This window comes from Thunnus albacares, chromosome 8 (assembly GCF_914725855.1).
Source record: "Thunnus albacares chromosome 8, fThuAlb1.1, whole genome shotgun sequence".
NCBI classification, from domain to species: domain Eukaryota; kingdom Metazoa; phylum Chordata; class Actinopteri; order Scombriformes; family Scombridae; genus Thunnus; species Thunnus albacares.
In genome coordinates, this window is record NC_058113.1 from 31,528,866 (window position 1) to 31,552,984 (window position 24,119).

General features: G+C 37.7%; 2 protein-coding genes across 2 annotated transcripts; both read left to right on the forward strand.

The window, feature by feature from the left end:
- The first annotated feature begins 553 nt into the window (after positions 1-553).
- On the forward strand, positions 554-12,619 carry LOC122988119. The gene is made up of 5 exons (XM_044360279.1): positions 554-938; positions 3,754-4,901; positions 6,199-6,535; positions 8,827-9,966; positions 11,383-12,619. The coding sequence occupies exons 1-5, from the start codon at positions 672-674 to the stop codon at positions 12,058-12,060; spliced, it is 3,570 nt and encodes a 1,189-aa protein (XP_044216214.1). The 5' UTR covers positions 554-671; the 3' UTR covers positions 12,061-12,619.
- An 881-nt stretch (positions 12,620-13,500) lies between these two features.
- Positions 13,501-17,833, forward strand: LOC122986754 (nuclear factor 7, ovary-like). Its single transcript, XM_044358095.1, has 2 exons — positions 13,501-14,055; positions 16,522-17,833. Exons 1-2 carry the CDS (start codon positions 13,789-13,791, stop codon positions 17,767-17,769), a joined length of 1,515 nt encoding a protein of 504 aa, XP_044214030.1. The 5' UTR covers positions 13,501-13,788; the 3' UTR covers positions 17,770-17,833.
- Positions 17,834-24,119: the final 6,286 nt, after the last annotated feature.

Here is a 24,119-nt window from a genome sequence, read left to right on the forward strand (position 1 = left end):
TCAGCCCCGGCTGTTGCTGCTTGGTTTTATTACATGCTTCTGTATGCGAGGTATTGTGTCCCTCTGAGTTGCCAGCAGGGGAAACACCATTGCACATATTCAGTGGGCCGCACAACGTGGCGTGTGCGCCAGGCAAGCAATTCTGATAGGACTGAATGGGCGCCATTTTTTGGTATCCAGCTCTTATTATACATGCATGATGCAAAAAAAGGGAAGCAGTTGCTGCTGGACCATGTGAAAACATCCCGTTTATTATTTTCTTGTAAAGTTTACACAGTTAGGTGAACCCAGGACACTCGTTACAATACCAATTAATAACTTAAACATAATGAACTACATTACTCATATTCTGATGTGCTGCAGAGATATTCCCGGGATTATGTCTGATCCAACCAGCAGCTTCAACATGTGGCTACTAGGGTGTTATATTACACTTCTCTTTGTGCTTCTGAATCCTATTGGTCCTAGAAAGTGAAAGTTAAGTAATAGAAACATGCATTTTTACCCTCACTTTGCAGAATTAGTAATTATCTGATTACCTGGTCATCAAAACTTGGAATGACAACTAAAGTGGGTGACAGCTTTAAGTGATAGGGTGTGGCTTTCTGGGGAAAGTGAAACTTAAAAATTGCCGAGTCAGTGGCAATCAGAGCAAAGGAGGAGAATGAGCTATGGCGTCTGTTTCTTGCTCAGAGGATTTGAGTTGCTCTATTTGTCTGACTATCTTCACTGATCCTGTTACTCTTCTCTGCGGCCACTCTTTCTGCAGAACATGTATTACAGAAATTCTGAACTCACAGCATCAATGCCCACAGTGTCGGACAGAGACGTCGATTCTCGCAGAATCCATTCAAACAAACCATATATTGAAAAGCCTCGCTGAAAAGGCTAAAGAAGCTGAGAAGATGGAGAAAGAGCACAGAAGTGAGAGAGCAGAGGTATGTTGGTGATATTTATACTGAAACATCCTATAGTTATGTGTTATAGCCTATCAAGCGATGACAGAGGCAGATGTTAATTAGGACTTTTTGATGTCGTTTATATTCTGTATACCTCACACCTTTGTTGCCCTTTGTTGTAATATATGATATGTTGTGTTTTAATCTCATATATTATATTTGTGTGTCTGCAGTCAGTGTTACTCTAAACTGTAAATGGTGCAAGGTGCGTCAACGCTCATTATCAGCCGGCCAGAGTGCATCATTAGTCATTCGTCAAAAGCAAATTCCAGTGCCTTAGATTTATAGCATCCGATAAGTATTCAAAGTAAATGTGTAAATAGAATGGGACTTAATATTTTGTTGATTGTTTTTTTTTTTTGTTTTGTTTTTTTACATGAAAAGGTTATAGGTTGTTTTTTTTGCATAAGCAAGGTTTTATAGAGAAGCTATCTCACTCCAAATTCACTTTAAGAAACATTTAAAACAATTGGATAAATACATACATCAAAATGAAAAACTATGATCAGGGTGTTGTTTTTGGCGCTTCTTAGTTTTGTTCATTTGACACAGTAAGACAGATGACCTCATATCACACACGTCAACCACAACACAATAGATAGTAATGATGCAGAAGTCCAGGCCACATGCATAAACGATGCGCACGTACATAAACCATCCACACGCCATTTCCTGCACATAACCTGGTATTTATAAACAGAATGTGCGGTGAGAAAGTGTGCATCTCATGCATTCTCTAGACCATGCGTATGCATTTTTTTCCAAAGCGATGATGGGTGATGTGATGAGGTGAAATATAAGGTGAGAGACGATGGTAACCACCTACACTGATTGTGTGATATTTTTTTACGTTTACGCAGAGATCTGTAAAATGCCAATCAAAGGCCCATCTATTAAGGTATGAACCCAAACGGCAACCTCCGGGGCTGAAAAATGGCCACTTGAGGCTGGCTCCAAAAGCGAGTTAATCCCCATAAACCCCCATGTTAAAATGCCCAAATTTAGAGCAGAAATAAACGTGTTTACAGCCTGATACAAAAAATGTTTTTGGTCTCTATAGCTAATTTCCCCTTTCATGACAACTGTATGAGGGGTGTATTTGTTTATAATTCACCCGTTTAAATTTTATTAAGTCGTAAAGTTCTGCATAATGAAGGACATGGCTGCTTTGAGTGACAGGTCCGCCAGCCGCTAGGTGGCTTGTTTCAGCCATTCGGCCCGCCTCTTTGCCCATTTTTGATTGGCTGGAGGTTAGGTAGAGTCACGTACTTCCAAAATGGCGATGGCCGGAGCGGCTCACTTTGAGCCTCAAAACCGCTCTTCAGAAACCAACGGGTGACGTCACGGTAACTACGTCCATATTTTCATACAGTCTATGGTAAAAACATAGTCAACATTTTATTTTGCTCTTAATATTCTTTTTATTTGTGATACATCTTGTAAAGTTGGTTTAGATAAGAGAGCTATATACTAATGATTGATTACATTTCTGAGATATCACTGCCAACAATGGTTTACAGTCCATGGGATGAATTATGGATGCCATAAAGAGCCGCAATGACAACGATTCTACTGTTGGAGAAGCTGGCTGTTGCAACACAATCTGTGAAACTGCACTTCTTCTTTCCCCTTTGTTTCACTGACAGGTGTACAGACTGGTGAAACAGGCAGTGAATTGATATGAAAATGGCTGGTTAAGGGCGTGTCTTCATCCATTTATGGATAATTGTGGGAGTGGAAATGAGGCTCGTGCACGTGCACCCAATTCCACAATGACTAAATGTATAAAACAGAACCATGCATGCACCGCTTTATAAATCTGACGAAAAGAATGCATATGCATATTTCTGTCTTTGTGCATACACACAGTTTTATGCATGTGGTCCCAGGTGCCTAGATGACATTATACAATCATCAAATCCAGATTACAAATACAATGTATATCGTCAACAACAAAATCACTACCAATCAAACAAGAAAAATATGTAACATTTAAATTAAGTAGGATGATGAGCTCACACACTGAGTTTCCCATATGCCACAATTTCATGGACTTTCTAAAACTATGGTGGTTACTTATGTTTGGACAATGCAATGGTAACTTATTCTATTTTCCTGCACCATAGAAAAAAATGATCAAACACCCATGTTGGTCTTGAACCTCAGCAAGAAAATCAACAACACTAGCTGTAGTCTGATAGGCATGATTTCCCCCAACCTCACTAAAGTGGTCTTTGAGGAGGAAGTTGTAGTTGTAAGGCTCTTGGCTTCATCAGTAAACACTGTATTCCTAGCTCAGTGTAATAACTTTGAGGCTGGTGGGAAGGTTATTAGTTTACAAGTATAAATCAAAATATTATCCTATAGTGTGGGTAATAAAAATGAAATTATTGTTTGTAATCTACCACAAATTAACCAGAAGGAGATGATAAGAGGGACAAATGAGATGATGAGACGTTGCCACATTCCAGCAGCTGCCAGACCACTAGAGTGTGTTACTACTGGTGTTAGCAAATGCCACCTGACTAACACCCTAAACTAAGAGTGAACATTGGTAAAAGCTAAACATCAGCATGTTACCATTGTCATTAAGAGCATGTTAGCATGCTGACGGTAGCTCTTAGCATTACAGCCTCAAAGAGGCTGTACTCAGCCACTGTCACTGCTTTGTATCAGCATCATCATGTACTAGTAGTAGTAGTTTTTGTTTTTTCTATTTGTAAAGTATGATCATCTTTTATTATAGCTGTTGCATTTACTAACAGATTATTTATTTATCTATGTATTTTTACAGGTGGATGAGTGGTTGTGCTCTGAACATGATGAAAAGCTGAAACTGTTCTGTGTCACAGATCAGCAGTTAACTTGTATCATATGCCGCGATGGGGAGAGGCATGAAGGACACAAGTTCAAACCAGTCAAAGAAGCAGCAGCATCTCTGAGGCAGGAGATGGAAAAGGGTATAGAGAACCTTCCTGCTGATATCCATGCCATAGAGAGCCAAGCCAACTCACAAAGGGAAGAAATAACAAAAACCAAGGAGGAGTCTCATCAGCTGATGACCCAAATCTGCAGCCAGTTTGAGGAGATGCACCAGTTTCTGAGGAAGAAAGAAGATGAGATCAAGAAAGACCTGAAACACAAAGAGGAAGACGCTGTTGAGAAAATGAGCAAGAGATTAAATGCTATAGAAACAGCTTTGTCTGAGAGCAGAGAGCTGGAGGGAAAGGTGACATCGGTTCTGAATATTACCGACCCTGAGAGGTTCTTAAAGAGCTGGACTGAGAGTTACAGCACGACTCCAGAAGATTTATTCAGGCCCAGAGCAGATGATCTCCAAGTGGTGAATACATCTCTCTCTCTGGGGCCTTATGAAAGTCACCTGCAGTTCTTCATGTGGAAGGAGATGCTCCAGGTGATCCAACCCCGAGAAGAAAAGCTGTCACTCAAAAGCAACAGTGCGACTATAACTGTGTCTGATGATGGGAGAAGTTTGTTATGTACCAACCAACAAACGAAGCAATATAACTATTATGAAGATTATGAATACAGCCAACTCTACACATCTCAAAGACAGCGTTTCAAAAAGTCTCCCTTAAGCACAGACCATGTATTCAGTGTCAACGAGTTCATCTCAGGGCAGCATTACTGGGAAGTCGAGGTTGGACAAAGGAAGTATTGGGAACTGGGGGTAAAAGATAATTTCCTAAAATATGATGGCCAAAAATATACCACCTGTAGTCGAAATATAATCACAGAGCTAACGTTTGGAGGCAGACCTCGAAAGATTGGGATTTACCTAAACTGCCCATCCAAGAAGGTCTCCTTCTACGATGCAGAGAACATGTCACATATTGACACTATGAGCTCTGATCTCATGTCCATGCCGGTGTCGGCATATTTTAAAGTGGCAGCAGATTCTAACCGCCTGACAGTGTGCTGGTACTGAGATGCAGGATGAATAATGAGGCAACAGGAAATCATTGAGCCCTGGAATAAACAAACAAACAAACAGCCACGATAAATATCATACTGATTGTTGTGTAACAATAGCCATCTTATCTATTTACTTTTCATCAGAATTTTGCTTGTTTATCTTTTTTGTTCTCTTAAACTCATCTTTGTTTCAATATATTGTTTTATGTTGCTGTTACTTCCCTGCATGAGGTTTGAGCAAGCTACTGTATATCGTATGAGGTGCAATAGTAGTGATAGTGGTGGGGTGGGGGGGGGTTAACAATTAATATGACCATGTAACATAATAAACCACAATTTACAATAGATGACAGACATGCATTAGATTATATTTTATTGTTCTTCAGCTGGGCAGTTTTGTTAAAATATGGAAAAATGTTTGCAAACTCATGTTGTACTGATTCATTGATCTATGTAGTGTTTTGATTTTTGGTGGTGGATCTGCTCTGTTGTTTACATTTCATCTAATCATGTTTTGTGCCTTTTTAGCAAGAAAGTATTGTAAGCAAAACAAATCAAATAATAAACAAAACAAAGTTGTTTCTATAATTGTCTTCATTTCAGTAATGTATCGTCAAAATCATGATGGCTGAGAGTGTTTAACACATTGAAACTAACAGTAAGAAAATTCAAACATATGCACAAAACACATTATTTATTTGATGCATGTTTTTATAAACGCTCCATATGTGTTGTGATGATTTTTCTTCATTTGCTTGTGTATTTGCTGTTATATAAATCATATTTGTGTCTTTTCAGTTCCCTACATATATGTTTCTTTTACATTTTATATTCATACATTTTTACGTTTTATGTATGTTATGTAAGTTTTGAATTGCCTTGGTGCTACACTGTCAGGGCACTTTTATCCTTCTTTGGGCATCAAATGGCTACTTGCTTTTCAGTTGAACTTGAATTTACTAAAGAAGATAATATGTAAGTTAAATAAGTGCTGACAACAACAAGAAATAACTTGTACCTACAGCCCAGACAGTCCTCCCATTTTGTTGTAATATAACGCTGGGATGTTATATTACACTTCTCTGAGTGCTTCTGAATCTTATTGGTCCTAGAAAGTGCAGGTTAAGAAATTGGAAACATTCATATTTACCCTCAGTCTGCAGAAGTGAACTTTAAATCTTTTGGAGCACTAATGTGTTGTTTTGGCTAATTATCTGATTATCTGGTTATTAAAACTTGCAATGAAAACTAAAGTGAGTGACAGCTCTAAAACATGGGGTGTGGCTTTTTGAAGAAAGTGACACTTAAAAATTGCTGAGTCAGTGGCAATCAGAAGAAAACATGAGAAGAAGAACGTGGCAGAAAAACGAGCTATGGCGTCTGTTTTTTACTTAGAGGAGTTGAGTTGCTGTATTTGTCTGACTATCTTCACTGATCCTGTGACTCTTCACTGCGGCCACTCTTTCTGTAGAACATGTATTATAGATGTTCTGAACACAAGGCCACAGTGCCCACAGTGTCTGACAGAGACATTTGTCCTCACAGAATCCATTCAAACAAACCATGTATTGAAAAGCCTCGCTGAAAAGGCTAAAGAAGCTGAGAAGATGGAGAAAGAGCACAGAAGTGAGAGAGCAGAGGTATGTTGGTGGTATTTATGCTGCAACGCACTGTAGTTATGTGTTATAGCCTATCAAGCGATGACAGAGGCCAATGTTTATTGGGCCTTTTTGATGTTGTGTATATTCTGTATACCTCACACCTGTGTTGCCGTTTGTTGTAATGTATAATATAATATGTCGTGTTTTAATCTCATATATTATATTTCTGTGATTGCAGTCAGTGTTACACTAAACTGTAAACAGTGCAAGGTGCATCAGACCGTCAATATCAGCCAGCCTTCATTATTAAAGACCTGTCATTCATCAAAAGCAAATTCCAGTGCTTTAAAAAGTATCGATGGGCTATTCAGAGTAAATACGTAAATAGAATGGGACTTAACATTTTGTTGATTAGGCAGTACTGGGTGTGAATTTTTTCTAACATAACAAAAAGGTTTTAGGTTTTCTTGTATAGACCAGCTTATCTCACTCCAAATACATGAGAGTACCGCCAGAAATATTTAAAACAACTGGATATATACATGCATCAAAATGAAAAACTATGAGCAAGGTGTTGTTTTGGTGCTTATTGTTTATTTGACACAGTGAGACCGAGGGCCTCATGTCACACACATCTAAATGTCAACTACAACACAACAAACTCCAAGACTTATTTTCGTTTTGCTCCTATGGTGAAGATAGCATTGATGCAGAAGTCCTGAGGCCTGTACTTCGAAGCAAGTTCAACATACCCAGAATATCCATTTGTTATCTGGCTTCACTGAGCCTAATGGCCGTCCTGATAACCAGTACCACCAAGCTGGTTATCAACCAGCTCAGTCAACTCTGCATTTTCCAGCTACAAGCGTGTTCATGTGAAAGAGGCGGGGTTGTTAATTACGAGCAACATCACAAGAACCATGAATGAAGTACTTCATATGATATGAAATGAAATAGTGATACCGAGTACCTGGAGAAAACTTCTGCTTTAGGGACAGAAAAATACTCATATTTAACCAAGTGAAATGTAAACGACAGCCTGTAATCATACAACAGAATAAAAAGATGTAGAAACACTAGAAATAATTTTCACATATAATGCTAACACACATTAAAATACATATAAGAAGTATTATATATGACTTAAGTGTAGAGTGAGTATTTTTTGCTATTTAGTTGGATGATGAAGAAAACATTCTGAATATGTCACATTAAAAAAGAAACATAAAAGTAATGCCAGACTGTTTCTGCTATCGAAGCAAAGAGTGGAAAAGTAGTTAATGACTGATGAGGTCTATCTGACCCAAATGTCGCCGAGTTTCCTATAAGCCACAATTTCATGGACTTTCTAAAACTGTGGTGGTTACTTATGTTTTGACAATGCAATGGTAACTTATTCTATTTTCCTGCACCACAGAAAAAATGATCAAACACCCATGTTGGTATCAAACCTCAGCAAGAAAATCAACAACACTAGCTGTAGTCTGATAGGCATGATTTCCCCCAACCTCACTAAAGTGGTCTTTGAGGAGAAAGTTTTTGAGGAAGTTGTAAGGCTCTTGGCTTCACCAGTAAGCGCTGCATTCCTGGCTCAGTGTAATAACAATGTCATTAGTTTGCAGGTATAAACCAAAGTACTGGACATATAGAAATTTTGACCTGATTATGGTGGTACTGTACATGAAAGTTCAGGATCACAAAGTTACTGCAATTTATCCTGAGGGGGACATATCTGAATCAAATTTCATGGCAATCCATTAAATAGTTGTTAAGATATTTCACTCAAAACTACAAGTATCAACTGAGGAAAAGTCATGGGATCAACAAAAGTGGGATGAATTCATCCATACAAAATATCATAGGAGTCCATCCAGTAGTTTTAAGATACTTTAGTCTGGACCAAAGTGGTGGACAGACCGAGCGTCCAAGAGACTGACATCGCCATCCATAGACTCATGCCGATAGCTTGGCTGATAAAAATGAAATTATTGTTTGTAATCTACCACAAATTAACCAGAAGGAGACAATAAGAGGGACAAAGGAGATAATGAGACGTTACCACATTCTAGCAGCTGCTGGACTGCTAGAGTGTGTTACCACTGGTGTTAGCAAATGCTGCCTCACTATTACCCTAAACTTAGATAGTGAACATGGTAAAAGTTAACATCAGCATGTTACCATTGTCATTAACAGCATGTTAGCATGCTGACGGTAGCACTTAGCATCATAGCCTCAAAGAGGCTGTACTCAGCCATTGCCACTGCTTTGTATCAGCATCATCATGTACTAGTAGTAGTAGTTTTCTACTAATATATTATTTATTTTTACAGGTGGCTGAGTGGTTGTGCCCTGAACACGATGAAAAGCTGAAACTGTTCTGCGTCACAGATCAGCAGTTAACTTGTATCATATGCCGCGATGGGGAGAGGCATGAAGGACACAAGTTCAAACCAATCAAAGAAGCAGCAGCATCTCTGAGGCAGGAGATGGAAAAGGGTATAGAGAACCTTCCTGCTGATATCCATGCCATAGAGAGCCAAGCCAACTCACAAAGGGAAGAAATAACAAAAACCAAGGAGGAGTCTCATCAGCTGATGACCCAAATCTGCAGCCAGTTTGAGGAGATGCACCAGTTTCTGAGGAAGAAAGAAGATGAGATCAAGAAAGACCTGAAACACAAAGAGGAAGACGCTGTTGAGAAAATGAGCAAGAGATTAAATGCTATAGAAACAGCTTTGTCTGAGAGCAGAGAGCTGGAGGGAAAGGTGACATCGGTTCTGAATATTACCGACCCTGAGAGGTTCTTAAAGAGCTGGACTGAGAGTTACAGCACGACTCCAGAAGATTTATTCAGGCCCAGAGCAGATGATCTCCAAGTGGTGAATACATCTCTCTCTCTGGGGCCTTATGAAAGTCACCTGCAGTTCTTCATGTGGAAGGAGATGCTCCAGGTGATCCAACCCCGAGAAGAAAAGCTGTCACTCAAAAGCAACAGTGCGACTATAACTGTGTCTGATGATGGGAGAAGTTTGTTATGTACCAACCAACAAACGAAGCAATATAACTATTATGAAGATTATGAATACAGCCAACTCTACACATCTCAAAGACAGCGTTTCAAAAAGTCTCCCTTAAGCACAGACCATGTATTCAGTGTCAACGAGTTCATCTCAGGGCAGCATTACTGGGAAGTCGAGGTTGGACAAAGGAAGTATTGGGAACTGGGGGTAAAAGATAATTTCCTAAAATATGATGGCCAAAAATATACCACCTGTAGTCGAAATATAATCACAGAGCTAACGTTTGGAGGCAGACCTCGAAAGATTGGGATTTACCTAAACTGCCCATCCAAGAAGGTCTCCTTCTACGATGCAGAGAACATGTCACATATTGACACTATGAGCTCTGATCTCATGTCCATGCCAGTGTCGGCATATTTTAAAGTGGCAGCAGATCCTAACCGCCTGACAGTGTGCTGGTACTGAGATGCAGGATGAATAATGAGCCAACAGGAAATCATTGAGCCCTGGAATAAACAAACAAACAAACAGCCACGATAAATATCATACTGATTGTTGTGTAACAATAGCCATCTTATCTATTTACTTTTCATCAGAATTTTGCTTGTTTATCTTTTTTGTTCTCTTAAACTCACCTTTGTTTCAATATATTGTTTTATGTTGCTATTACTTCCCTGCATGAGGTTTGAGCAAGCTACTGTATATCGTATGAGGTGCAATAGTAGTGATAGTGGTGGGGGGGTTAACAATTAATATAACCGTGTAACATAATAAACCACAATTTACAATAGATGACAGACATGCATTAGATTATATTTTATTGTTCCTCAGCTGGGCAGTTTTGTTAAAATATGGAAAAATGTTTGCAAACTCATGTTGTACTGATTCATTGATCTATGTAGTGTTTTGATTTTTTGGTGGTGGATCTGCTCTGTTGTTTACATTTCATCTAATCATGTATTGTGCCTTTTTAGTAAGAAAGTATTGTAAGCAAAACAAATCAAATAATAAACAAAACAAAGTTGTTTCTATAATTGTCTTCATTTCAGTAATGTATCGTCAAAATCATGATGGCTGAGAGTGTTTAACACATTGAAACTAACAGTAAGAAAATTCAAACATATGCACAAAACACATTATTTATTTGATGCATGTTTTTATAAATGCTCCATATGTGTTGTGATGATTTTTCTTCATTTGTTTGTGTATTTGCTGTTATATAAATCATATTTGTGTCTTTTCAGTTCTCTACATATATGTTTCTTTTACATTTTATATTCATACATTTTTACGTTTTATGTATGTTATGTAAGTTTTGAATTGCCTTGGTGCTACACTGTCAGGGCACTTTTATCCTTCTTTGGGCATCAAATGGCTACTTGTTTTTCAGTTGAACTTGAATTTACTAAAGAAGATAATATGTAAGTTAAATAAGTGCTGACAACAACAAGAAATAACTTGTACCTACAGCCCAGACAGTCCTCCCATTTTGTTGTAATATAACGCTGGGGTGTTATATTACACTTCTCAGTCTGCAGAAGTGAACTTTAAATCTGTTAGAGCACTAATGTGTTGTTTTGGGTAATTATCTGATTATCTGGTCATTAAAATTTGGAATAAAAACTAAAGTGGGTGACAGCTTTAAGTGATAGGGTGTGGCTTTCTGAGGAAAGTGAAACTTAAAAATTGCTGAGTCAGAAGCAGAAGAGCAGAAGTGGTGAATACATCTCTCTCTCTGGGGCCTTATGAAAGTCACCTGCAGTTCTTAATGTGGAAAGAGATGCTCCAGGTGATCCAACCCCGAGAAGAAAAGCTGTCACTGAAAAGCAACAGTGCGACTATAACTGTGTCTGATGATGGGAAAAGTTTGTTATGTACCAACCAACAAGCCAACCAAGCTCAATCACACTTGTCATTTCCAGTGTCCAAAACCTCTTCTTTTCGCCCCGCCTCAACATTGAGCCATCCCACAGCCTTCGCTGTTGCTCCCTCTACCTCAACATCAGTCCAACCCACAGCCTTCACTCTTTTTCGCCGCCCCGCCTCAACATTGAGCCATCCCACAGCCTTCGCTGTTGCTCACTCTACCTCAACATCGGGCCAACCCACAGCCTCCACTCTTGTTCATTCCACTGGAGTATTTGGAGGATCTGGCACACATCTCCTGGACAGCATCTCAAAAAGTCTCCCGTAAGCACAGATCATGTAATCAGTGTCAACGAGTTCATCTCAGGGCAGCATTACTGGGAAGTCGAGGTTGGACAAAGGAACTATTGGGAACTGGGGGTAAAAGATTATTTCCTAACATATGATGGCCAAAAATATACCACCTGTAGTCGAAATATAATCACAGAGCTAACGTTTGGAGGCAGACCTCGAAAGATTGGGATTTACCTAAACTGCCCATCCAAGAAGGTCTCCTTCTATGATGCAGACAACATGTCACATATTCACACTATGAGCTCTGATCTCATGTCCACGCCAGTGTCGGCATATTTTAACGTGGCAGCAGATCCTAACCGCCTGACAGTGTGCTGGTACTGAGGTGCAGGATGAATAATGAGTCAACAGGAAATCATTGAGCCCTGGAATAAACAAACAAACAAACAAACAAATGGCCAAGATAAATATCGTACTGATTGTTGTTTAACAATAGCCATCTTATCTACTTATTTTTCATCAGAATTTTACTTGTTTATCTTTTTTTGTTCCCTTAAACGTCTCTGTTTCAATATATTGTTTTATGTTGCTATTACTTGAGGTTTGAGCAAGCTACTGTATATCGCGTATGGTGCAATAGTAGTGATAGTGGTGGGGGGGTTAACAATTAATATGATCATGTAACATAATAAACCACAATTTTCAATAAAGGAAGGACATGCTTTAGATTATATTTTATTGTTGCTCCGCTGAGCAGTTTTGTTAAAATATGGAAAAATGTTTGCAAATGTTTGCATCAATTCAGTGATCTATGTAGTGTTTTGATTTTTGGGGTTGGAGCTGCTCTGTTGTTTACATCTCCTCTAATCATGTATTGTGCTTTTTTAGCAAGAAATTATTATAAGACAATCTGCAAAACAAGTCAAATAAACAAAACAAAGTTGTTTCTATAATTGTCTTCATTTCACTAAGGTACTGTCAGAATCATGATGGCTGAGAGTGTTTAACACATTGAAACTAACAGTAAGAAAATGCAAACAAACACACAAAACACATTATTTATTTGACGCATGTTTTTATAAATGCTCCATATGTGTTGTGGTGAAGATCTTTTTTCATTTGCTTGTGTATTTGCTGCTATATAAATCCCACTTTTCTCCTTCTTTGGGCATCAAATGGCTACTTACTTTTCAGTTGAACTTGAATTTACTAAAGAAGATAATATGTAAGTTAAATAAGTGCTGACAACAAGAAGAAATAACTCACAAAAGTGCAGCAATAGTACCTCCAGTCCTAGAACTTAAACAAAGTTGCACTAAAATAAAGTGCAACAATTGTTCCTACAGCCCAGACAAAGTCCTCCCAGTCCTCCAGACAAGAAGGCAAGTGGGGGTCAGATCACCATTCAGTGAGTGTTTGGTGGCTGTTGGGCATAAACTGACTGACCAGTAAGGACTTGAAAAACAAAGTAGATGAAAACCCATGCAAGTCAATGGGTAAAAAAAGAGGAAAAACATTAATAAGGGAGAACAAGTACATATTTCCAAAAGCTGTATAAAACTTCTATTCTTCTTTGGGCATGGCTATGGCAAATGGCTATTATGATATAACTTTTATTCATTCTTCATTGGCTCTAAAAACAATTAATTCAGTTTTATCTTTGTTTAACTGAAGAAAATTCTGACACATCCAAACGTTGATTTGTTCAATGTATTCATTCAGTGCTTGTATTGGACCGTAGTGCCCTGGTAATGTGGTCATGTAAATGTGTGTGTCATCTGCATAACTGTGGTAACATATTTTGTTGTAATATAAAGCTGGGATGTTATATTACACTTCTCTGTGTGCTTCTGAATCTCATTGGTCCTAGAAAGTGCAAGTTAAGAAATTGGAAACATTCATATTTACCCTCAGTTTGCAGAAGTGAACTTTAAATCTGTTGGAGCACTAATGTGTTGTTTTGTCTAATTGTCTGATTATCTGGTCATTAAAATTTGGAATGAAAACTAAAGTGGGTGACAGCTTTAAATGATGGGGTGTGGCTTTCTGAGGAAAGTGAAACTTAAAAATTGCTGAGTCAGTGGTAATCAGAGCAAAGGAGGACAACGAGCTATGGCGTCTGTTTTTTACTCAGAGGATTTGAGTTGCTGTATTTGTCTGACTATCTTCACTGATCCTGTGATTCTTCACTGCGGCCACTCTTTCTGCAGAACATGTATTACAGAAGTCCTGAACACAAAGCATCAATGCCCACAGTGTCTGACAGAGACATCGGTTCTCACAGAATCTCTTCAAACAAACCATGTATTGAAAAGCCTCGCTGAAAAGGCTAAAGAAGCTGAGAAGATGGAGAAAGAGCACAGAAGTGAGAGAGCAGAGGTATGTTGGTGGTATTTATGCCGCAACGTAGTTATCTTGTAGCCTATCAAGCGATGACAGAGACAGATGTTTATAGGGACTTTTTGATATCGTTTATATTCTGTATACCTCACACCTGTGTTGCCGTTTGTTATAATATATAATATAATTTGTCGTGTTTTAATCTCATATTTGTGTGACTGCAGTCAGTGTTACACTAAACTGTAAACAATGCAAAACCCTCAGTATCATCCGACCAAAGTGCGTCATTATTAAAGGCCTGTCATTCGTCAAAAGGAAATTCCAGTGCTTTAAATTTATAACATCTGATAAGTATTCAAAGTTAATAGAATGGGACTTAACATTTTGTTGATTAGGCGGTACTGTGTATGAATTTTAACTACATTTCAACTACAACACAATAGATAGTATTGAAGCAGAAGTCCAGGCCACATGCATAAACGATGAGTACGCACATAAACCATTCACCATGCACCATGCATTTCCTGCATATATGCTGGTATTAATAAACACAGAATGTGCGGTGAGGGAGTGTGCACCTCATGCATTCTTTAGACCATCCGTATACATTTTTTTCCAACGCGATGATGGGTGATGTGATGAGATGAAATATAAGGTGAGAGACGGAATATTTTAATAAATCTTTGCTCGTTTAGGTTGATAACCAGCTGCTCTGATTGTGTGATATTTTTTACGTTTACACAGAGATTTGTAAAATGCCAAAGGCGCATTCATTTTGCTCTTAATATTCTTTTTATTTGTGACACATCTTGTAAAGTCGGTTTAGATATGAGCGTAATCATTGATTACATTTCTGAGATATCACTGCCAACGATGGTTTACAGTCCATGGGATGAATTATGGACGCTATAAAGAGACACACAGCTGTGCGTAATGGTCGTGCGTAATGACAGCTACTCTGCTGTTGGAGAATCTCGCTGTTGCAACACAATCGGCGAAACTGCACTTCTTCTTTCCCCTTTGTTTCTACTGACAGGTGTACAGACTGGTGAAACAGGCAGTGAACTGATGTGAAAACGGCGGGTTAAGGGCGTATCTTTATCCATTTATGGATTATTGTGGGAGTGGAAATGAGGCTCGTGCACGTGCGCCCAATTCCACAATGACGAGATATTGAAACAGAACCATGCATTGCATAAATCTGACGAAAATAATGCATATGCATATTTCTGCCTTTGTACATACACACAGTTTTAGTCATGAATCTACAGAGTTTTATGCGTGTGGTTCCAGGTGTCTAGATGACATTATACTACCATCAAATCCAGACAATAAATACAATGTATGTTGTCAACAATAAAATCACTACCAATCAAACAAGAAAAATATGTAACATCCAAATTAAATATGATGATGAGATCACACACTGAGCTTCCCATAAGCCACAATTTCATGGACTTTCTAAAACTGTGGTGGTTACTTATGTTTTGACAATGCAATGGTAACTTATTCTATTTTCCTGCACCACAGAACTAATGATCAAACACTCATGTTGGTCTTGAACCTCAGCAAGAAAATCAACAACACTAGCTGTAGTCTGATAGGCATGATTTCCCCCAACCTCACTAAAGTGGTCTTTGAGGAGGAAGTTGTAGTTCTAAGGCTCTTGGCTTCACCAGTAAGCACTGTATTCCTAGCTCAGTGTAATAACAATGTCATTAGTTTGCAGGTATAAACCAAAGTATTGGACATAGAAATTTTGACCAGATGATGGTGCAACTGTACATTAAAGGTCAGGATCACAAAGTTACTGCAGTTTATCCTGAGGGGGACATATCTGAATCAAATTTCATGGCAATCCATTAAATAGTTGTTAAGATATTTCACTCAAAACTATAAATATCAACCTCATCAAGGAAAAGTCGTGGGATCATCAAAAGTGGGATGAATTCATCCATACAAAATATCATAGGAGTCCATCCAATAGTTTTAAGATACTTCAGTCTGGACCAAAGTTGTGGACAGACCAAGTGTCAGAGACTGACATTGCCATCCATAGACTCATGCCGATAGCTTGGCTGATAAAAATGAAATTATTGTTTGTAATCTACCACAAATTAACCAGAAGGAGACAATAAGAGGGACAAAGGAGATAATGAGACGTTACCACATTCTAGCAGCTGCTAGAGACCACTAGGATGTGTTACCACTAGTGTTAGCAAATGCTGCCTTGCTAACACCCTAAACTAAGATAGTGAACATGGTAAAAGTTAACATCAGCATGTTACTGTTGTCATTGAGAGCATGTTACCATTCTGATGGTAGCTCTTAGCATCACAGCCTCAAAGAGCCACTAGTGTGGCTGTACTCAGCCACTGTCACTGCTTTGTATCAGTATGTACTAGTAGTAGTAGTTTTTGTTTTTTCTATTTGTAAAGTATGATCATCTTTTATTAGCTGTTGCAGTTACTAACAAATTATTGATTTATCTATTTATTTTTACAGGTGGCTGAGTGGTTGTGCTCTGAACACGATGAGAAGCTGAAACTGTTCTGCGTTACAGATCAGCAGTTAACTTGTATCATATGCCGCGATGGGGAGAGGCATGAAAGACACAAGTTCAAACCAATCAAAGAAGCAGCTGCATCTCTGAGGCAGGAGATGGAAAAGGGTATAGAGAACCTTCCTGCTGATATCCATGCCATAGAGAGCCAAGCCAACTCACAGAGGGAAGAAATAACAAAAACCAAGAAGAAGTCTCATCAGTTGATGACCCAAATCTGCAGCCAGTTTGAGGAGATGCACCAGTTACTGAGAAAGAGAGAAGATGAGATCAAGAAGGAACTGAAACACAAAGAGGAAGACACTGTTGAGAAAATGAACAAGAACTTAAATGCTATAGAAACAGCTTTGTCTGAGAGCAGAGAGCTGGAGAGGAAGGTGACATCGGTTCTGAATATTACCAACCCTGAGAGGTTCTTAAAGAGCTGGACTGAGGGTAACAGCAGGACTCCAGAAGATTTATTCAGGCCCAGAGCAGATGATCTCAAAGTGGTGAATACATCTCTCTCTCTGGGGCCTTATGAAAGTCACCTGCAGTTCTTCATGTGGAAGGAGATGCTCCAAGTGATCCAACCCCGAGAAGAAAAGCTGTCACTCAAAAGCAACAGTGCAAATATAACTGTGTCTGATTACGGAAGAAGTTTGCTATGTACTACCAACCAAGCTCAATCAGGTTTCTCATTTGCAGGATCTTCTTTTGGCTCCACCTCAATATTTGGCCAACCCACAGTCCACAGTGGAGGCCCTTTTGGGTTTAGCCCACAAGCAGGCAGTTTTGGCGTGAGCGCAGGATTTGGCACCCACACATCTTCAGGACAGCGTGAGGACATTTATTCCGTAAACACAGATCATGTATTCAGTGTCAACGAGTTCATCTCAGGGCAGTATTACTGGGAAGTCGAGGTTGGACAAAGGAACTATTGGGAACTGGGGGTAAAAGATTATTTCCTAAAATATGATGGCCAAAAATATACCACCTGTAGTCCAAATATAATCACAGAGCTAACGTTTGGAGGCAGACCTCGAAAGATTGGGATTTACCTAAACTGCCCATCCAAGAAGGTCTCCTTCTATGATGCAGACAACATGTCACATATTCACACTATGAGCTCTGGTCTCATGTCCACGCCAGTGTCGGCATATTTTAATGTGGCAGCAGATCCTAACCGCCTGACAGTGTGCTGGTACTGAGGTGCAGGATGAATAATGAGCCAACAGGAAATCATTGAGCCCTGGAATAAACAAACAAACAAACGGCCAAGATAAATATCATACTGATTGTTGTTTAACAATAGCCATCTTATCTACTTATTTTTCATCAGAATTTTACTTGTTTATCTTTTTTTGTTCTCTTAAACTCATCTGTGTTTCAATATATTGTTTTATGTTGCTATTACTTGAGGTTTGAGCAAGCTACTGTATATCGTGTATGGTGCAATAGTAGTGATAGTGGTGGGGGGGGGGGGGGTTAACAATTAATATGACCATGTAACATAAACCACAATTCACAATAAAGTAAAGATATGCATTGGATTATATTTTATTGTTGCTCCACTGAGCAGTTTTGTTAAAATATGGAAAAATGTTAGCAAATGTTTGCATCGATTCAGTGATCTATGTAGTGTTTTGATTTTTGGGGTTGGAGCTGCTCTGTTGTTTACATCTTTTCTAATCATGTATTGTGCTTTTTTAGCAAGAAATTATTATAAGACAATCTGCAAAACAAGTCAAATAAACAAAACAAAGTTGTTTCTATAATTGCCTTCATTTCAGTAAGATACTATCAAAATCACAATGGCTGAGAGTGTTTAACACATTGAAACTAACAGTAAGAAAATGCAAACAAATACACAAAACACATTATTTATTTGATGCATGTGTTTGTAAATGTTCCATATGTGTTGTGGTGAAGATCTTTTTTCATTTGCTTGTGTATTTGCTGCTATATAAATCCCACTTTTATCCTTCTTTGGGCATCAAATGGCTACTTAATTTTCAGTTGAACTTGAATTTAATAAAGAAGATAATATGTAAGTTAAATAAGTGCTGACAACAACAAGAAATAACTCACAAAAGTGCAGCAATAGTACCTCCAGTCCTAGAACTTAAACAAAGTTGCACTAAAATCAAGTGCAACAATTGTACCTACAGCCCAGACAAAGTCCTCCCAGTCCTCCAGACAAGAAGGCAAGTGGGGGTCAGATCACCATTCAGTGAGTGTTTGGTGGCTGTCAGGCATAAACTGACTGACCAGTAAGGACTTGAAGAACAAACCAGATGAAAACCCGTGCAAGTCAATGGGTAAAAAAAGAGGAAAAACATCAATAAGGGAGAACAAGTACATATTTCCAAAAGCTGTATAAAACTTTTATCCTTTCCTAGGTATCAAATGGCTATTGTAATGAAACCATGTGAGACGTTTAGAGGGGAAATGTGGAACTGCAAACAACTTACAGATATCTGTAACATGACAAAATAACTTAACAAAGTGCAGCAATAGTACCTCCAGTCCTAGAACTTAAACAAAGTTGCAGTAAAATAAAGTGTAACAATTGTACTTACAGCCCAGTCCAAAGAAGACAAGTGGGGGTCAGATTACCATTCAGTGAGTGTTTCCTATCCTTTTTTTTTTTTTTTTTTTTTATCCTTTCTTAGGCATCAAATGGCTATTGTAATTAAACCATCTGAGACGTTTAGAGGGGAAATGTGGAACTGCAAACAACTTACAGACATCTGTAATATGACAAAACGCCCCAACTAGACTCTGTTTTTTTGTAGGGGGGTTGGGATCGACTGGTTTAATCCTTATCTATTTATGAATGAATCTTTAACTATGAAGCATGAAGCTTATCGTGTGATTTACTTCATGTAAAATCTTGATCTGAACAGTAACTATAGCTGTCAAATAAATGTTGTGGAGTAAAAAGTACAATATTTCCCTCTGAATTGTGGTGAAGTAGAAGTATTAAGTAGCATATAATGGAAAGTACCTCAAACCTGTAGTTAAGTACATTCTACCACTGGACACTAGTGGAGGTTTGTGTAAAACAATCTTCATTATGTTCCCAGGACCCTACCACCAAATATATTTTCCATATATCAATGCCAATTTACTTTCTGAAGACTGATCTTCCTGCCTGGAAGTAGCTATGTATCATGTTGACAGCAAACTAATAGACATAGATGTTCATCCATGCACACAGGGGTCAGTAAGCCAGGGTTGTGACCGTGGTTTAAGAGCAGTGAGAGGACAGTGCGACCTGTTTCTTCCCTTTTTAAAAAAAAGGGTTTGACATATCCTGTTATTCAGACAAATCACCAGCAGCCCGTAGAGACACAGAACATGCTGACAGGACACTGGATATCCTTCAGGCTCCGCAGGGTGTCGGTAATCTCTTTCAGTTGGCATGTTAGGCTGCAGGGAGAAGAGAAAGTAGGTCTCTAAGGTGTAAGACATCGCTTGTTTCAGCATATCTGTGTCTTCACCTTCAGGAGTATAATAAAGGGGGCTGGTTGTATATACTGTATATATGACCTAGTTTAATAGTATGTGATAATAGGATAAATATTATCTTCCAGAATATTAAATCAATCATGAGAATGAGTAGTAGAATGAGGGTCAAATCAAGAAAAGGAGGAAATCTGTTTATTGTATGTATCTTATTGGAGAACCAATGATTGGTTGACACTATTAGTTCCCATCCAGATCGGTTGTGAGTATGCAATACTGAAAGAGCAGATATGAATCTCTGATATTAGTATGTCAAGTTTCCGCAAGGTATGGTGGGAAACTCCAATGGTGACATGTATGAGAATCCTTTAATATGCTCAGAAATGGCTTTCCCCAGTATACTACTGGTTAAAAGTCAAACCAGATAATCTCTGTGGTTTGATACTGGCAGCAGACCTTTGTTGCATGTTGTTTCTGTTTCTTTCTATCCTCTTGTTTCCTGTCATCTCTACTGTTTCCATCTAATAAAGGTGTAAAATGCCCAAAACGTCCTTGAAAAAATGTGTTTATTTATTGGTTTATTTAACAGGGACAGTGTACATTAATAAACATTACTGTAAATTAGCCAAGAGGCTGTTTTTTTTTAATCTGTGGTCTCTGGACAGATGCTCAGAAAAATTTTAACAATCCTATGATAACTGATCAAACTTCATCTGCTGAGGAAGATCATGTGATGTGATTGAAAACCGAACAGAACAGCGACTAACAGACGTTGAGGTGAGATTGTTCTGCAACTTCAAATTTGAAACACTGCAAACATTATGAGTTCAAAGCAGTTATTGGAGGAATTGAAATCTTAGTTTTGAACGTTCACAATTTTTTAATTTTTTAGTTGCATGTTTAAACTTTTCAGCTTTCCTTTCAAAATTGGATTTAATGTGATACATTTAGATTATTTAATCTAATATGTTACCCCCATCTAACCCCCTTTAGAAAGCTGTAACAAGAAAAGGAAAGTAATAATTATGATTTATGATTGCTAATTATTTGGATTCTTCCAATTTTATTTATCAACTGTGTATTTATATTTTCTGATAATTTTATTTCCTAACACAAATGAATAAATGCTGTTTTAAAGGCTTATCTACACCGCCAGGAATAGAGTTCTGGTGGGCTAATAATAAATACTTATTTATTCATTAATTTATTTAGTTTTATTGGCTGAATACTAGTCTGTTTTAAATATATTCAGTCTGAAAATCCAAGAATAATAAAATTAAATACCTACTTTATGTAGCATCATGTGCTGTGATGTGAATTTTGGAGTATTTTGGAGTAGTTTTGATACGTACATATGTTTGTAGATTATAAGATGGATCCATGTAAACTGTGTTATTAAGGAACCTTGAGCTGATCAGTCCTAGTAATATTCCTGTGTATTACAAACATACATGTTCAGCTTTGAATGTCCCTTAAAGACCTGAGATAATGCACGTGAGATAAAAGGGGATGCTTTTATCTCACGTGCCTTTCAGTATCATGAACAATACCGTTCATTATGAATGAGGGAGCACCTGGGAAGCAAAAAGCTGCTTTCTTGTGTAAAACCTAATGATGATAAATATGTTTAATAGTCAATTCTTCACACAAATAGGCGTCTCCATCTTTATCCATTTGTGTTGTTTGGGGAAAGTAGTAGAAAAATCAGATAGCAAGGCTGCTGGGAAAGTCACTTTTCTTTTTTTTTTTTTTTTTGCTCAGCCAATTGTCTCTTCCATCCTTTTTTAGTGCTTAAGCATCTAAATGGTTTCTGTCTGTGCCGCTCCATCAGCCTCCGCCCTTGACATAAGTGGGCAAATTGTGTTGGTTATGCAACCTGGGTAATGTCACATCAGGCTTCTGTCTTTTCAATCTCTGCACTTTCAGTTTTTTTTTCTCCTCTGGTGAGCAGGAGGAATGAAAACAAAAGATGCGAGGGGTGATGCTTAAACCCAGTGTCCTTCTACATATCTGACATATTTGGAGAGTGATATGAATGTTTTGTGTTCTCATTCTACAGCAGATAAGAGGCTTTCCTAAGGGCTGTATTCAGTTTGAAGTTGAATTTTGAATGTTCCCAAAGGCTGTTGACTATAGTGTTGGGTGCAAATGCCAGTAAACTCACTGTAACTTGGTCACTAGAAGTGTGGTACATCTAGTCATGTAGATATAGTTAGCAAAAATGTTGTAGTAATACGTTTATCCAATTAAACCCACAGATCTCACTGTCAAGTTTTCATTGAATTGTTGGGACATTTCTGGGACATTTTCATGGTCCCAGAATTACATATTTTTAGCTTGGATGTCAGTGATGATTTAAAAAAAAAGCATTTTATAGGATAAAAATAGACAGGGAGTGTTTCACAAGCCTATCAACTGTCTGGAAAAACAACCGGGTTCAGAGAAAAAGCCAACTCTCACATCCATAAGCTTTTTGAGGACAACAGACAATCTTTTGTTAAACTGCAAATTATTCAAGGAAATAGTTTACAAAATTGCCACAAGAAGACAGAATTACACCCAGGTCAGCGGGCTCAATTGAAGACACTACGAACAGAGTTAAGAAAAGAGTACAAATTAATCTAATATTCATAGAAATGTATTGCCGTTTGATAACATGAAAGAGACAGCATTTGTTTTGCTACATCAGAAGTGACAATAAATAAAACTTTTTGCTACTTTAAAGCATAGAACTGTGTGCAGTAATTGATGCTGGATGTATAAATTACATGTAAAAGCCTATAATTGTATTATTGTCTATAATTATATTTCATGTTTCTGAGTATTGTGTCTAACTTGATCATAACAAAAGTTTATTTGTTCCAAAGTCGGAGAAAATAATTAATTTCCGAGAACAGTAAGTGTTGAGGAATTTATCTTTATGGTAGTGGAGCAGAGATGTGTGTGACACACATACATAGGACAACATGACCTCACATTCAGTGCAAAGAGCATGACTGATTATGGTATAATTTTATGATAAGATAACAATATATATCAGGAAATAGTAAAAATGAAATAGTACATTTTCTGGAAATTCACCTGAGAGTAAATCCTGTAAATCCAACATCGTCATAAAGCAGTTCTGCTGTTTTGTTTTTTAACTTTATTGACAGACTGTACAGTATACAGTATGTAAAAGATAACAAGAGCTTGACGAGACACAAAGCCAGGAATTACAAAAAGAATACATACAGGCGAATAAACAGCATAAGAGAAAATGAAGTTTAAAAGGTACAATAAAAAAATAAACACATAAAAAATCTATTTAAGAAAAAAAATTAAGGGTTTTCATGAGTTTACTGAATCTACATTTCTAAATATAAAATGTCTTTGAACATGTTAAAGCACTTGATAATGTACTGAAAAGAAATGTACATATTAATTTAAGTAAAAGTGTGGGTCTTATTAATGAGGAGCAGTCCTGCTAATTGATTTGCTAACCATAGATTGGCACTTCAGTAAACCAGTATAGCACTGGTTGATTAAAACTCCACAATGTCACACATTATAAAATCACCCAACTCTGCTATCATACACAGAATATAACACACTTGAACACAAGAAAAACAAACAAACAATCAACTATTTCTCAACTCAACTCAGCTCAATTTCATTGAAGTCTGTGTAACGGCTAGTACAGCTAAAAATCTAATTAAACTATGCTTTGTTTGGGGTTTGCAATACATTTTAACAGCAGACAGTTGGCATGTATGCTCACAGTTGAAAATGCTATATAATGATATATAGATTTGATAATTTATAAGATACAAAGCCAGTACAATGAATAGAAACTGGAATCTTGTATGTAGAACAGAGAAGTGCTGCTGAGAAGGATTTATAATGCAATGATGTCTTAAGCAAATATATTATATTTATATATTTTGTTTGTAACCTCTGGCGTACTGTTATATTGTGTTGTGTATCTGGGTTGTCTGTATTAGGTCTTATGTTGTATTCATAAAATGTAAATAAAAAAAAATATATAAAAAATCTTTTAAAATTAGCATATTTGTTAGCATAAAAGCATAAAAACAGTTTAAATTTTTAC